This window comes from Bidens hawaiensis, unplaced genomic scaffold, assembly GCF_021521415.1.
Source record: "Bidens hawaiensis isolate Kalapana, Puna unplaced genomic scaffold, B.hawaiensis_p1.1 tig00030531_1, whole genome shotgun sequence".
Lineage (NCBI taxonomy): Eukaryota > Viridiplantae > Streptophyta > Magnoliopsida > Asterales > Asteraceae > Bidens > Bidens hawaiensis.
Genome location: NW_027495094.1, coordinates 61349 through 78460, shown reverse-complemented (window position 1 = coordinate 78460; position 17112 = coordinate 61349). Strand labels below are relative to the sequence as shown.

Sequence of the window (17112 nt, the reverse complement as noted above, 5' to 3'; positions counted from 1 at the left end):
TAAAGTCAGATTAAGGGTACAATGTGGTGGTAATTTACCAGATTTTGATATTGATGATCATGGAGTGCATATTGACAGTCAACCAAAAGCCAAAGAACATGCTGGTAAAACAAAGAGAAGTGAAGGGGGTTCTTTAGAAAAAGGGAAACAAAAGGTTGTGGTAGGTAAGACTAAGGGCCCTTTTAATGTTGGTGGTAGGGGGAAAAAGACAGACCCAGACAAATTTCAATGTCCCTGGTCAATGTTAGTTTCGAAACCAAAAGGTGTTGAATCTTGGGTATTGAGAAGATTAAATAATGAGCATAAATGCCTTCAAACAAGGAAAGTTAGTGCTTGCACATCCACCTTTTTATCTTATCGACTGCTAGATCAAGTTCACTCCGACCCTGAAATACCTGTCAAGTCTGTGTAAGAGCAATTTCAAAGACAATATGAACTAGGAATTTCCAGATTAAAAGCATAGGGCTAGGGATAAAGCCAAGAAAATGGTGCAAGGGGATTACACAACACAGTATGGTATGATTAGGGATTATGTGCTTGAATTGAAAAAACAAATTCCAGGTACCACTGTAAAAATTCAGGTTGAGGAGGGCACGAACACAAATCTACCAACTAGAAGGTTCAAAAGGATCTATGTTTGTTTTGGTGCTTTAAAGCAAGGGTTTAAGGCAATAGGGAGGGATCTACTGGGTCTAGATGGTGCATTCATGAAAGGACCATTCACATGTCAAATTTTATCTGTAGTTGGAGTTGACCCAAATAATGGAATCTACCCAGTTTCTTTTGCAGTTGTAGAGACAGAAAATCTCAGCTCTTGGACTTGGTTCTTAGAAAACTTAGGAGATGATCTGGATTTGGGTCCAAACTCATGTTTCACTTTCATGAGTGATAGGAAAAAGGTATGTTATTAATTTTGTGTTTGTTTTTAAGTTATAACTTTCTTGTACACTGCACTATATCTGGATTTAAGTTGTAACTTTCTTGAATAGGGCCTTCTTCCTGCTATTGAAAATTTGTTTCCATGTGCTGAGCACAGATTTTGTGTTAGGCATATTCATGATAACTTTAAAGCAACTTATAGAGGGAAGTTGTACAAAGATCTGTTATATAAGTGTGCTCATGCAACAACAATTCCTGAATTTGAGACATCAATGGATGAGTTGAAAGCATTCAACCCGGATGCCCACTTGTGGTTGTCCAACATTCATCCTAAACACTGGTCTAAGTCACACTTCTCAGGTATGCACTTTATCTCTTTAATGTGTCAACTGTCATCTTTAGCTTTGTGTCATGTGTCAACTGCCATCTTTAATGTGTCAACTAATTTGATTTGTTCATAGGGAGGACAGTGTCTGATATGTTGATTAACATGTGTGAAGTTTTTAATGGTAAGATTGTGGAAGGCAGAGACATGCCTATCATATCAGCACTTGAATACATAAGGGAATACTTAATGAGAAGTATAGTGAATGTTTTGGAGGTTATAGACAAGAGTGAAGGGTTGCTTACACCCACTGCCACCACTGAGTTGCAAAACATCAGGACAAATGCAGCACATTATACTGTTCAGTGGAATGGGGGAGATCTATATCAGGTTAGTGGCAGACCATGTAAGCAAAGAGTTGTTGACTTGGTTAAGAGGACATGTACATGCAGAAGGTGGGAGCTGACAGGTACGCAATTGTCTATTTTATTTCATTATGTAGGTAGTTGGGTAGCTGGGTAGTGTTTGAACTATGTTATATATGCAACCTAGGTATTCCTTGTGAACATGTGGTAATTTGGAACAAGGCTCTAATGGTGGAAGGGTTGGTGCAGTGGAAAGCTGGGTTAATCCAGTGCATAGAATGGACACATGGAGACAAGTTTATTCTTTTAAGATCAATCCAATCAATGGCAGGCCCTTATGGCCAAGGTCTCAAATGCATACAGCTCTTACTCCTCCCAAACATAACAAAAAAGTTGGTAGACCAAAGAAGGCTAGGAAGAGATCAGCATTTGAGTTAGAGGACTTGACTCAAGGTGGTAAGTTGTCAAAGAAAGAAACAAAAGGAGCTTGTTCAAAGTGTGGCAATACAGGACACAACATAAGGACATGCAAGCAGGCAAGGTGATTGGTCTTCTGGAAGATTGGGCAGGATGTAAGGATGATTTGTCTTTTGGAATATGTTTTAGTTTATGTATGTGTTAATGTATGTTTGGATGTTGGTAATTTGGTGTTTTGAACTTGGATTAATGACTTAAGGATGATAATTTGGTGTTTTGAATTTGGATATGTAATGACTGGTTGAATGGTAGATGTAATGACTTTATTTGAATGGTTTATGTAATGACTTTGGTAGTCTCTTTATTTTACTTTATGTAATCCCTTTCTAGTGAATGTCTTTGACTAATTGAGGTAATGACTTTGGTTGATGTTTTTTGACTTTATATTGCATTCACATTGTGGTTATTGCATTCAGCATGTCTAGTGCAGTCCCATTTTGGTTATTTTTAGTCAACATATGTCTAGTGCAGTCAAAATGTGTCTAGTGCAGTCAAAGTTGGTTATTTAATGTCAACATATGTCTAGTGCAGTCAAAATGTGTCTAGTGCAGTCAAAGTTGGTTATTTGCAGTCAAAATGTGTCTAGTGCAGTGCAAATGTGTAGTCAAAATTAACAATTGGAACCTGAAAAACAACCAATACAACCTTAAAAAACTTACATTAGGATGGTGTCATAAGTCAACAACAACAATCAACAATAAAAGACAACACAAACACCTTATTAACCTAAACAAAAGCTACATTCATCTAGAACAAAAGTACATAGATTATGAAACATATACAACTAGCAATCAACATCTTTTTCATTTTGCTTGCTTTGTATCCCAGATTCTTGTTTGCTTCCTCAAGCTTGTTCTTAGCTTCTTCAAGACTATTATTAGCTTCCTCAAGACTGTTCTTAGCTCTGAGAAGACCAGGTATGATGTCCATGCACCTTTGACACTTTTTATGGTCAAACCATCCAATAAATTTGCAATTTGAACCCTAATTCCAAGCAAAAACATATAATTACTCGTGTTAAGCACATTCACAGAACCCTAATTCAAGAAGAGAAATAGAAAATTGTACCTGGACAGGGCATGAGTAGAACCCCCGACCTGGATTTTTATCCGTCCAAGAGGTTTTAATCACGGCTTCTTTACCACACTCACAGAACACCATCATTCACGGCTCGTAATTCCCCCCAATTTCCCTCAATTTCATAACGGCTGGTAACTCTAATTTCTAATCGAAGGAGGGAAAAGACGGGGGAGTGTTATAAAAGGGGGGAAATGATGTGGGAGATGAAATTACGTTTTTGCCTTACGTGCATCTCATGTGATGAGAGTTAACGAAAAAATCTAACTGGGTTAGTGGAAAAGGACGTAACGTGCAACATTTTAGAAACACAGAATATGATTTCCGTCATTAAGTTTTCTAAAGGACGACTATTGAAAAACCATGAAAACATAAAGGACCTGTTTTGCCATTTTGTCAAAAAATTATCAAAACTCTATTGGGTTTAAAACCGATTTGCCGATTCAAACCGGTATATTTAGAAAAACCCGTGGTACAATATTATAACAAATTGTTCAAATATACCGGCCTTTAGTAACCAATTACGTACCGGTATGAATTTGGGTTTTGCTCGATCTATTTACGATACAATCGGTAATCAAGCAAAGATCAATAAAGAGATGAAGAAACTGAGAGAAGAAGTAAACTCAATTCATTGATACTCGTCTATCCAATAGATCCCGTATATGTATACAACATATTACGGATATAACCCTAAACTATTAGTTATTTACACTTTAGTCCCTCTACTATTTGATACCTAACATTACCCCCCTCAAAACATTTTTGTCTTCAAAAATCAACATACGGGGAAAAAAAATCTAATCAAAACTATCAAATCAAAACTGTGCAAAGTCTTCTGCAGCATTATCTAAACGAGATTTCTTCACATAACCAAGTGTGTATCCATACTCCATCATCATGTTCACAACTTTTGCTAGATTTTTTATTTTACCAATCGCCACAGCAAAATAGACCTTTATTCTTGGTGAACTAATTTTCAAAATTTCCAACCAATCTAATTTGGATTTCCAACTAAGAAGAGCCAACTGAAAGATCTCATAATTATTCCATGACTTCTTATCATACAAAAGACAATCCAATTTATTTGCAGATGTGTAGGTTCCACCCAAGAATTCCTTAATATACCTCTTTTTTACTTTGTTCAAATTTGACTGTCCAACCGTAACAGAATGCTTTACATAATGCTCCATTAAGGATAAATCCATCTTTAACCCCATCTTGTTTTGCTTCAATCTTGAGTCAACAGTGGAGAATGTGTGCACTGTTTCATGGTACACATGGAATTCTTCATTCCAATGATTGCTTAAGATTTGTAACAATGATTCATTAATGATGTAAAGTTCTTCAAATATAACTGAACCATTAAAATCAATACGACACTTCAAATTTGGTGGTGAACCCATCTGAAAAGAACCACCATTAATATCTATACCAGCCCTCTGCTTAACAATTCTTGCACCAAAATTATGCTTAACACCCGGTTGCCTAAAAGAACCAACAGCAACCAAAGATGCAACAACATAATCACGCTTAACAACCTGACCGCATGAAGCATTACTTTGCTGTCCATCTTTAGCGCCATTCTGCAAAGGTTCAATGTACCACTGCAACCTGTTGGACACACTTGTTGTACTATTATTAGGCTGATTAAAACCATCCTTTAGACTACAACCATGAAAATTACCAGTCAGGCGACCAAGAACAATACATTTGTTTGTCTTAGCAGTCCAAAACTCAGCACCATAACAACTAAACCGAGCACCACGAATAAGAATTTGATCTTTGAAAACGCAGTTCATGTATCTTTCATATGATTTTAAACACGAACCATTAAGACCCGTGTATGCATTATGTAAGAGAAACAACCAGAACAAAAGAAGCAAACATGCTGTGAACAAACTACTCGTCTTTGACATATACTTCCAACCCGGTTTCCATTCAAACTTTTCAACGCTTACCAACTCAAAACTTATATATTTCACTCCTAAACCGTTTAAGCATCTTAACAAACACCTCAAAGGTGTACTCTATCTCTTCTGCTGTTAACAAATCAAGAGGTTCTTGATATCTAGACAACTCAAATGAAAAACCAAATTTAAGGATATCACCAAAATTCAACATCACATAATCTTTTTTCCTTACCTGAATTTTGTTTATATATGTCTTGTGTGTGCTACTCAAATCATGAAGGAATTCACAACTAAATTTGTTGATCCAGCTAATAGCATGAAATCGAGAAAGTACAGTGGAACTACCTTTTAGTTCATCATTGGAATTGATGAGAATTACATCACCCTCAACGCATTCAACTATATTACCTTCAATTCCAATATTCTCATCCATATTAAAATTCGTTTCACTTCCCAAATTTTCAGTCATTTGACTATCTTTCTTACTTCCTTTTAAATTTTCACCATCAAACGAAACTTGAATACTACAATCTTGAATTAAAGAATCAATTTCTTTTCAAACCTACTAGGCATTTCATCAAACACCTTGGATGCACTCTTATTATCATTTTCAGATTCTCTTAAAACCTCATTATCAATTACCCTTCCATTCTCCAATGAATCATTAACATCAAATACCTTGAAGGCATCATATAAAGAAGAATTTGGATCATAAGGAGAAAATGAATCTTTCAATTCATTTGCATCCAATTTTAAAGCCAATGAAATGACGTCTTTCAATGTGTGAAAACTATATTGATGCCATGCTATAAAAAACATCTCTTAATTCTGGTTCAAGACCATCCATAAAGAGGTATATAGCATAATATTCACAAATTTCTCCAAAAGTTTTAACCTGGTCGTATAGAAATTGGAATTCATCACAATATTCTTTAACAGTACCTTGCTGGCTCAGTGCCATAATCTCGTCCAATGAAAATTCCATGTAATATTTCTTGATTTGTTGTATCTGTTGAATCTTGTTTGCAATGGAATGACCGTTGTAACCCTAACTCCTCAAATACGATTCTTGAGTCGTCAATTGAATCACCACATTGAATGGAAGATAATCGTTGTAGCTACTTGAAATTCCGGCCCAATTGTTCAATTAAATTGTTGCAGATATTTTGTTCACCGTTGCTTCTTGATCGTTGCTTATGTAACAGAGCCGTTTAACGCCCTAACTCCGAAGAATGCTGTAGAAATCTGAACCCTAACCCAAGGTCGAGAGGAAAGAAAGCTCTGAGCCATTGTTACGATACAATCGGTAATCAAGCAAAGATCAATAAAGAGAAGAAGAAACTGAGAGAAGAAGAAGTAAACTCAATTCATCGATACTCGTCTATCCAACAGAATCCGTATATGTATACAACATATTACGGATATAACCCTAAACTATTAGTTATTTACACTTTAGTCCCTCTACTATTTGATACCTAACATTCTTCAATTACATAATTTTGATTTCTTATTGCTGCAATTCGATTGATTTTGGTTCACTAGATTAGGTTAAATTACGGATTTAGATTTACATAATTTTGACTTCTTTGGTTAACAGTTCGGGTTTGGGTTACGGTTCGGTTGTTTATTGTTTATTAATTATTACTATTATTATGTTTAAACTTAATAATGATTGAACAATTCTGTAATTATCATTTTAAGTTAGCATTTCATTTTGTGACAGTAGCTTTGACTTTTGAGGGTTGACTACAAAAGTCAAACGGAAGATCAGATGTCATTCAATAGCCCTAGAAGGACCCTTAGTTATTCTAGAAACAGGGGAGCAAAGTTTTCGGTTTTTGAAGCGGATAGTAAGGCGTCTGGTGCCGGTGTTGGTGTTGGTGTTTCGGGTTTGTTGGCGCCATTTCGACCATTGTTGCCACGGGTATTCTTCTTTTTTTTACACTTGTTTACATACGAATGTGTTGATTCGGTTATGTTTTATATGTAACATGTCAAAAGGGTAAAATGGTAAATAGCTAAATGAGGAACAGTTCAAATGGGAACTAAATGAACACGAATAGAGCATGTTCGTGTTCGTTCGTTTAACTTTATGATTGGACACAAGCATTAAACGGACGGGGTTTTCTTGTTTGTATTCATTCGTTAAAAAAATCAACTAGCACCTGCTCGTTCATGTTCGTTTATTAATAATATAAATGAACGGTTCACAAACGAATAGATGAGAAAATATAACTGACCTATAACTGTTTTGGGCCTAAAAAGCTGTTAAAACTAGACTAATATGTTATGGGCCTAAACAAGATAAATGAATGTATTAACGAATAGACTTAAGCAGGCGTAAAGTAACGAACTTAATTGAATGTATACGAACAAACATATTTATATATTTGTGTGTGTTAGAAGGATCTTAATGTTATTTTTGTTTGTGATCTTGACAGTTATCTTCATGGTATGGGCGTATGTTCCTGACCCGTGGCTACATTCTATTGGGATCTTCTACTATCCTAGCAAGTACATACAATTCTCTTTAAACTCCTTCATCCATTTAGGTTTTAATAATGTCTGCAAAACCAAGATTTAATGTTTAGTGGAAAGATGTTAGAGCTGGCAATATTGACACAGTTACTTATGAATGGGTCAGTTTGTGTTGAACTTAATTTTAACATGTCAAACACCTAAAATAAAAATATAATCATAAAATGTACTTGGTAAAATTTTACTGTTTCGTAGTCAAGAGACACTTTTTATACACTTAAGTTGGAAATTTTTTGGACAAAAAAGGTTACGCAGGGGTGTGAATTTATGGGATGACCCGAAAACATGAAACGAACGTAACACTATTTCATAGGTTTGGATTTAGTTAAAACATGTTTTGGGTTGAACCTGCGAACATGTTTAGTTAAATGGGTTGGATTCGGGTCGACCGTCGATTCACTTAACCAGTTTATTTATCACTTAATTATTTTAATCTCATTACTTTAAATAGTTTTGAGTAATTTGTGTCAAATTTTAAAAGTTAAAGTAGAAAATGACATCACATATCATAATCAAACCTTTTTTTATACATAATTATATATTTTTGTGGTAAACTTGTAATTTTAGAGCATTAATGTGAAAAAGTATATAACTATATAAGTATAAAAGAATTCTGATTAAACGGGCTGTATTCGTGCCAACCAGCGAGTACACTTGTCGTGTTTTGGTTCATGTGTCTGAGCTCTGACACGATTTTTGGGCTCATGTCGAATCCAATCCGCCAACTCATGAACACGACCCGTTTAACACCCCTATAGTTACGCAGTCAACCAACCTTGTCCAACATTATTAGACTTGAATCCAAACCCGAAATACTGATATTTATGTTCTTACATATTGCCTTTTTAAGGTATTGGGCTTTAGCACTTCCAACGTACGCGATGGTGACGATTGTAACCATGTTCTTATTCTACATTGGCCTCAACTTTATGTCAACTCCACCTCCAACATCCATAAACTCTATATATGGTGAGTTGATTTTCCTGTAATCCTAATAATCAGATTTTTAGTGTTTAATAATTATTTTTTGCAGACGAAAACAGCAAAGATCCGGTGTGCTTTGATCCCACGTTAGACGAAGATGATCGACCGATCGAGCCTTATTCTGATATTGGAATTGACCAAGTCAATGAACTTATGTTTAAAGAATGGAAATAGTAGTTATCAGTCAAATATTATGGTTGTTATAATGTTTTTGAGCTCATGTTCATCATGTGATATTACTTAGGTTTTAGAAATTTTGAGATGAATGTTTTATATTTGAGCTGATTTGGACTTTATATATAAGTCATGAAACGACATGTAGGCTCGGTAGCTAGACCTGAGCAATGGGTTAAAAACCCGACCCAACTCGGACCCATTACCCATTAAAGAACAAGAGTCAGAACCGGGACTTGACTGTATTATTCTAATGAGGTTCGGGTATGGAACGGTTCGCCCGGGTCCAAATGCTAACTGGTTCTTGAAGACCCATATGAATATGATGAGAATTACAATTTTGTAGCCCAATTAACATAGGCCCAATTTGATGTTAAATTATAAGTGGCCCAAATTATTATTCAGTTATGGGTGAAACTAAATATCTCTGCTGAAGATACTCGAATGAAAGAGATCCGGACAGTGGCGGATCCAGGAATTTTTTTTAGGTGGTTCCCTCTTAATTAATAAGGTGGTTCCTCTAGTATCTTCTATATATCCTACACTATTATTTCGAAACTCGGGTGGTTCCGGGGAACCACCCGTTTGTATGCTGGATCCGCCCCTGGATCCGGATCATTGATGGGTTGTTAAAAACTAAAAACCAGACAATTCATTGTTTGTTTTGGACATGTTCCCACTTCCCAGGTGTGTAATTGGGTTGTTTTCTGGTGGTGGTACTTGTTACTGGTCTTGCAAGCTGTTGGGTCTTTTTATTGAAGTTATTGTTTTCTTCAACTGTCCCCTGACAACATAGTGTTTTTTTTAACCGCCCAGTTATTTGACGTTCGCATGAGATTTCATCATTTCAGTCATCCCCAGTTATTTAACGTTCTTCTTCGTAATTTCAACCACCTCACTAGAGGCTCACACAAGATTTCATTTCAACCACTCCGATACATTGGGCACGTCCCTAGTTATAATACGTATTTTGACATAATTTCAACCGTCCTCAATTCTAGTTATAATATGTATTTTGACAAAATTTCAACCGTCCTCAATTATTAATATTTTGACATTCAAATCTGCTCATCGGGATAGAAGTAGATGAAAAAGAAATCCCCCCCCCCTAGAACCGTATATGAAGAGAAATTTCTCGTACGGCTCGAGAAAAAAGGATTAGAAGTTTTGTCTATGGATAAAATTAGAATAAATAGGAAAAGACTCAATAAAATAAATTAGTCTATAATTTAACACAGTTATTTTTTTTAGCTTTCTTCTGAAAAAAATCATTTGTACTCATAACTTAAGTTCAAGAATTCTAAAAATATCTTAAAGATATTCATATTTTTATTTTTTGAGTGGTCTTTAACCCCCCCCCCCCCCCCCATCTAATTTAAAATAGATTTGGATTCTGTATTTGGATCCGTGAGACAATTGAAGTGGCGTTTCCTTGTTCTGAGATCCTTTATCTTGGTTTAAATCATTGGGTTTAGACATTACTTCAATGCTTTTATATCTTTTAAAATGGTAGCAACATAATTTTAACGGTCTTCAATTATTAGAGGCTCTAAACAAAATTTCAACTATCCTTAGTTACTTTTTTATGAAATATTTTAAAACGAAATTTCAACAATCACTAGTTATTTTTGTTATTTTTTTATGAAATATTTTAAAACGAAATTTCAACACTCACTAGTTATTTATTTTTGACGTGTATTTCAACAGAATTTCATGAAATTTAACCATCCCTATTTATTTCTTCTGACGTATTTTAACTGTCTTCAGTTAAAAATTTCTTTGCCGTATTTCAACAGAGTTTCATGAAATTTCAACAATTCCTATTTATTTCATCTAACGTATTTCAACTGTCCTCAGTTAAAAATTCGGTCCTCCGTTATTTGAGGCTCAGGCTCATCCGAAGTTTCAACCATCCCTATTTATTTAAGACTCGTACAGTTTCAACCATCCCTATTTATTTGATGTTCACGTGCTATTAACGAAGGTGAGGTCATTTTAGGATTATACATACATATCAGATAGTATCGGTTAAAAAAACATTACATTAATGAACACCAAGCTTTTACTAAAGTAAATACAAATAATATTTTACAAATCACAACTTACTTATTTTACATATACCAAATCATATAAACACACCTATAACCATATAAACCAATCCAACATATACATATATAAAATATCAGACGTTAAAAGGTTCAAAAAAATGTTGCAAATACCTAAGACAATTATCCACACTAACATATCTCCAACTCACAACACTCAACACCCCAACATTCACACTCCCCACCACCGTCCTCCGCCCTTCACCACCACCCTCCTCCTCCTTAATCACCAACCTCATCTCCGACACCATCCCACTAGACGTCCCACAACTCGACGCACAACAACACCCCGAACTCGGTAACTCAGCCGAAAACCACCCGTCACTACCCGAAATAAAACTACCCTTCCCTTTACAATCCATCATAGTAAAAACACCTTCAAACCCTCTCAAAACAATATTCCACGTCACCGTTGTCTCATCCGACACCTCGAGTTTCAACCACTTGCGAGTGGTTCGGTCCCGAACGTCGAAATCGAACCGAAACAACGGTTTATGGTCGAGTTCGAGCTCGGTACCGGTTCGGATTATACTAATTGTTTCTGACTTAGGGTTGTTTAATGTTATTATGAAAATTAAATTATTTAAAGTGATTTTAGGGGTTTTTGGGGTCCGTTGGCGTCGTTTCGAGGCGGTGGAGGCGATATTGTAGAGGCGGTGGTACGGAAGAGGCGGTGAGGCGATGGACCGGAGGTGTTGGAGGGTTGGGAAGTGGGAAATGCAAAGGTGTTCCCACCGGTGGTCCGAGGACATGGTGGAGTACCATGATTTCGACACGCAGGCCGCGGTGGCTAGGGTTTTTGGGTCTAAATTGTTGGCAACAAGATCAATTACTTGCCATGGGATTGATGGCTCAGGTGGTGGTTGTGAAGTGGTACTTGACATGTTATGTAAATAATATGATAGTTGGGTTGTTGGTTATATGTTATGTTGACTAGTGGTCATGTGATATATATAGGGTTTGAATATGTTAAGATAAGTGTGTTTCGGTTGGGATAGACACATGGTACGATGTTTTGTTATGCATGTATTATGATATAACCCGTGTGAGCCATGGTCTATGTGAGGAACTTACACGTGGGAACTGAAAAACGGCTAGAGATATTTTGTGGATTATCTGAATTAAGGGTCGGGTCCTACAATATGTTTTGGAAAATATATGATTCACGCCCACATATGGAGATTGTTCGGGCGTTTTGACTGAAGGACAAATCTTTCATAAGTATAAAACTAAATCGTCAGTTAATGAGTAAAAACGTGTTGATTTACGTGGGTTTCATTTTTAAATTGCTGATTCTCTACAAGGAATGACAACATCCATAATCTCATAATCTCGAAACTTACTTAGCTCTAGGGTTACAAGGGACTGGATTGGTCTATTTTGGGTTAGATCGGAGATGGGTGTATATGAGTCGTTTCGGTTTAGTTTGGCCTATTTAGACCTTTGGTTAGATTTTGAACACCATTTCGTATGGATGGGATTTTTCGGTATTAGTTACACACAAAGAGGAAAAACGTGTTAGTTTGATCACGTTTGATTCCTTAGTTCCTTTTTAAGTGCATATTCTGATTATTGGATACTTATAAACCAACGTTGTGCAATATATAGACGATTATCCAGGACTTATGGTCGTCTGCTCTGTATATGAACAACTATCCAAGATTAACGACCATCTAGTAACCGAAGACGATTGTTTTCACTATCAGGGCTGGTTAGCCCAAATGCATGTTGGATGGTTGTCCATGGAATGCTAGATGGATATCCACTTTACAGGGCTCAGTTCATAGCTGATAACAGATGCATATGACATGCGTTTTTATTTCAAACGTTCATTTTGACTTTGCAAACGATGTGAGATTATAATCCCCCGTTATGTGTATACCACCCTTTTTATAGTCACCTAGTAAACCAGTTAATGTTATCTTATTAATAATCGTACATTATTTGTTTGTTGTCGATGCGTTATTCATAATTGTATTGGTTCCATTAAAATATATACATACAGTTCAAAAGAAATACATGTAGCATATCAAAAAACTTTAAGCTACCTAACCCATGTAATATAAAAAAAAACATATACAAGAAAGTCGCCGTTTCAAAAGAAAAAAAGCGTTAGCCAACCTATTTTATTTTAATTAAGCTACGTGAAACTCATGGGAAAGTTATGAGGATTACTACCCATTATAACATTCAAATTGATTGGTAGTAAGTACTTGAACCATGAGCGGGGTTGTATATATGGAAAATAGTTAAAATTTTTACTGAACGTTCGAAGACGAAATAATGTGATACGAATGAACACATATAAGTTAGTTTTATTTTATTAATCTCTACTTGCTCTGTTTCCTATAGGTATGTTTTCAAGATTATTGTTTTTATTCCATATTATTTGTTTTACAAATATGTAATAATGATTTAAAACTATCAGAAAGAAATATTTGTATGGTATCAATTTAAGTACTTATCATAAGCTATTTCACCTTTTTAAGTCATGTGAAACTCATAGTAACTTCAAGTACACATATAGGAATATACCCACTGATCGATCGAGTGGTGGTAGTAACATTCACTACTAGAAAATATACTTTTAATGACACGCCAACTATGACACACACGAGTTTTATGACGTGTAAAAAATGTGTGTGATAAAAAAATGTCATCTTCTATAAAATTTGAAGAAAGGATGGCACGTTTTATGTGGGTCATCTTTTAATGTACACTTTTAAGTATGTGTGTCGTCTCTCGGTGTCACTTTATAATTTCTAAATCTCGCACCCTAATAAGACCTGTTATGACGATTCCAAGCCGATTTCTTCACGTAGAGGCGATTTCTTCCATCGATTCAACCTTGCACAAAGCTTATTTCCTCACAAACATACATCAATTCCTTCGCATAGCCGTTACGGGGATTTCTTCACAAACACATACCTAGTTATTTGCTTGATTAGTTATTTGCTTGATTACGAATTCAAGGCACATGCAGGTATAATTTTGTGTTTATTGCAATAATGTGAGTTTATATTTTTTAATATATGTTGTAATTTGTTGCGAATTTGGAGTTTTATGCTTGAATAAGCTGTACGAGTGAAATTGGGAACCCTAGGTCTAATCTGTGTAGAACGTAACAATATGATATTTTATTTCAACGATTTTTGTTTTAGTTTTCAAATACTAGATGTTAATTTTGTTGTTTCAAGCTTGAAGTTAGGAATTACTACGTTTTTTTTCCTTTTTAGGTTTTGAAATTTGAAGCGTTAATTGAGGAATGAATAATGTTACGAGCTTGCTGTAATTGTGTGTGAATTTGGTTAAAATTAGGGTTTAGTTTCAGAGAGTGGGCAATACATTCAAATTTTGGTTTATTATTGTGAATTTTGGGGAGAATTCATAAGCATGTTGACAATTTTATGAAAATTTGGGTGGCAATTGGATCAAGGGTTCGGTTTGAAGGGATGAGGAAGATAAACAGTGAGTGAAATTGTGTAAAGTGTTTGCAACTTTTATCATTCTTAATGTCAGTTATGATTATTTTATTATGCTTTTTTAATACTTTTAGTTTAGTTAGTTTCAACCTCTAGTTTTAGAGATCTAAGATCACGTATTGCGAATGATAGCATCATATTACCGGTACCAAAACATCTTTGAACTATAGATTTTGGAAAAATGGACAAATGTTGAAGTGGTGATGTTCGATAGATGTTATAAACATGATGCATGTGCTTTGGTTTACTGCAGCAAGCTGCATCATTTTTATCTGAGTTAGAGCAATCACCACCGAAGGAAGTATTAAAATCTATACATTTTTGTTATAGAAAGAGGGAGGGCATTTGTGAATGGGAATAAAGGCCTCTCAGACCAGGTTAACATAATATTTAATATTTTTTTATCTTTAGAAAGTTATTAGCTAGAAGCAGAATCTGTTTCTTTCTTTCTTTCTTTGTTGTTATTGTTGTTGTTGCAGATAGAAAAGCCTATTTGGATCTACCAATCAATCAGTCAATTCAATTCAATTAAGGTGGGCTTCTTTGCTTTTAATAAATTATTATTATTGTTCTTAATTCTTTGATTGTTATTATTAATATTATACGGGGATTCGTTTCAATTCAACTCAATTGAATTTAAAATAACTCAGTGAATCAATTGATTCTTCTTCGTGATTTGGAATTTGCAGACTGTTTATTATTTGTTTGATGGCCGCAGCAGCTTCCGATCATTCCGCCGACACCACCAAACTATGCACCCACTGGTATTATTCATATTATTATTCATAATCATAATCATATTCATAATAAAGGTTTTTTTATTTATTTATTTTTTTTTTGTGAATTATGAGATTGTTATTGGCTTCTTCTATGTTTAGGTTGTACACGTTTACATAAAACTATCAGACCTTAGAAATCTAATTCATTCATACATGTCATAAGCTAGTTAATTACTTACTTGACTTGTATTATCAATGTTTATTATTGCTTTCATTCTTACTAATCATCATAATATTAGTAGTAGTACTTGATACTTACTTTTCTTCACTTACTATAATTGCTTGGTTGTAATTGTTATTCTTACCTTCATTTGAAGACAAGGCTTCAGATTCTCTAGTAAGTAACTTAAGAGACACCTGAGCACATGTATCATGTATGTGTGACACTGTGTACATATACCATAAGTGAGCACTTGCTTATGATCCTATATTCACCAATCCTAAACCCCTAACTAATCCAAAATGCCGTACAATGATGATGATATTAACAAATATGTTGATTTGATTATCCCTCCCAAAGCCAATGCCACTCTCAGTACTCCCCCTTGGTCATCAACCAGACCAATTCCCCAGGTTCGAGGAATGGTGAGAAAGGCAGACGATTACGAGAAATACTATGTTCCGAAGGTTGTCTCCATTGGCCCATACCATTATGGGAAGGAGAAACTCCAGCCAGTCCAGAATCTCAAGCCTACTTTCTCTGAGAAGATCTTTGAAGGCAAACGTGAGACGGTTAAAAGTTTGTATAAAAAGCTTCTTGAACCAGAAATGATGGATTATTTAAGAAACTTTTGTGAAGATGACTCGATGAACATGTTTAGTGATATGGAATTCACTTACATTATGTTGCTGGATTCTTGCTTTTTGTTGTATTGCATTCTATTCGTTTTTGGTGGTAAACCAGAATATCATGGAGAGTTGAGCAATGCCGGCTTTGTTCATGGCGATTTGTTCTTGTTGGAAAACCAAATTCCATTCAAAGTTCTCACGGAGGTAATGAAATTGGTGGAAAATGATTGTTCAAAGGAGATTAAACATTTCATCTATGGCAAAATTTTGGCATCTGGTAAGCGTAAATATAGTAACTGGTCAAAATCGATAAATTTTGAGTTTGGTGGGCAATATTATCATCTTCTCCATCTCCTTTATCTTGTTCATACTAAAGAAGGCATAGTCTCCATGAAGATTTAAGATTACAGCAGCAATGATTCCCACAGTGCTAGCGATCTTGTAAATGTAGGGATTTTTTTCAAGCCTAGTGACGGCCTGTCCTTGTCTAGCGTTGAGTTCTCTCAAGGCTGGTTGGGGAACTCGGCAAAGGTAAAACTCCCTCCAATAAAAGTGAACGATTCCACCAAGTGTACATTGTTGAACATGATAGCCTTTGAAACGTGCTTCAGCGAATCTGTAGTTTCATGGTTTACATCGTACGTGTGCCTTCTTGATTCTCTGATTAAAGAAGCCGAGGACGTTAAGGTTCTTAAAAAGGCAGGGGTGCTTGAAAACATGTTAGGGGCTGATGACGAAGTCGTGAAATTTTTCAATGAAACAGCCACCGATTTAGTTCCAAATAATTTAGCATATTGGGGGCTTAGTGCAAGATACAAAGGCATTATGAAAGTTGGAGTAACAAATTTATTTCCGAACTTACGAGTGAATATTACAAGAACACATGGAAATTTCTCTCACTTCTCGGGGCTTTGATAGCTCTTTTTCTTAGTGCTGTTCAAACTTACTTCACTCGTTGGAGTCCCAAAGGCGAATGTGACGATCTCTGCAACTCTTTGAAGAACCATCACTTATAAGAGTTCACGAGTCAATTGTTCTTGTATATTTTTGTGTGTTGTGTTTAGTTTGAGTGTTACAAGTCCTATTGATGTTTGTTCTTGTATTTATGTTTGAGTGTAACCAGTAGATCAACCATGTTGGCACTGATGAAAAAAGAGCACGCTATATATATGTATGTGTACCCAAGATTGGTAAAATAATGAAAGAAAGTTATTCTATGATGGTT

General features: G+C 35.4%; 4 protein-coding genes across 4 annotated transcripts; 2 read left to right on the top strand and 2 right to left on the bottom strand.

The window, feature by feature from the left end:
- The first annotated feature begins 485 nt into the window (after positions 1–485).
- Positions 486–2114, top strand: LOC143580583 (putative protein FAR1-RELATED SEQUENCE 10). Its single transcript, XM_077063565.1, has 4 exons — positions 486–899; positions 990–1239; positions 1341–1673; positions 1792–2114. Exons 1-4 carry the CDS (start codon positions 486–488, stop codon positions 2112–2114), a joined length of 1320 nt encoding a protein of 439 aa, XP_076919680.1.
- Positions 2115–2628: 514 nt separating this feature from the next.
- On the bottom strand, positions 2629–3207 carry LOC143580582 (uncharacterized). The gene is made up of 3 exons (XM_077063564.1): positions 3115–3207; positions 2809–3030; positions 2629–2670 (listed from the first exon to the last, which is right to left on the bottom strand). Exons 1-3 carry the CDS (start codon positions 3205–3207, stop codon positions 2629–2631), a joined length of 357 nt encoding a protein of 118 aa, XP_076919679.1.
- Positions 3208–7462: 4255 nt separating this feature from the next.
- LOC143580590 (phosphatidylinositol N-acetylglucosaminyltransferase subunit P-like) lies at positions 7463–8754 on the top strand. Its single transcript, XM_077063569.1, has 3 exons — positions 7463–7550; positions 8425–8543; positions 8608–8754. The coding sequence occupies exons 1-3, from the start codon at positions 7486–7488 to the stop codon at positions 8730–8732; spliced, it is 309 nt and encodes a 102-aa protein (XP_076919684.1). The 5' UTR covers positions 7463–7485; the 3' UTR covers positions 8733–8754.
- Positions 8755–10878: 2124 nt separating this feature from the next.
- LOC143580589 (putative F-box protein At5g04010) lies at positions 10879–12019 on the bottom strand. The gene has a single exon (XM_077063568.1). The coding sequence runs from the start codon at positions 11719–11721 to the stop codon at positions 10915–10917; it is 807 nt and encodes a 268-aa protein (XP_076919683.1). The 5' UTR covers positions 11722–12019; the 3' UTR covers positions 10879–10914.
- Between the last annotated feature and the right edge of the window lie 5093 nt (positions 12020–17112).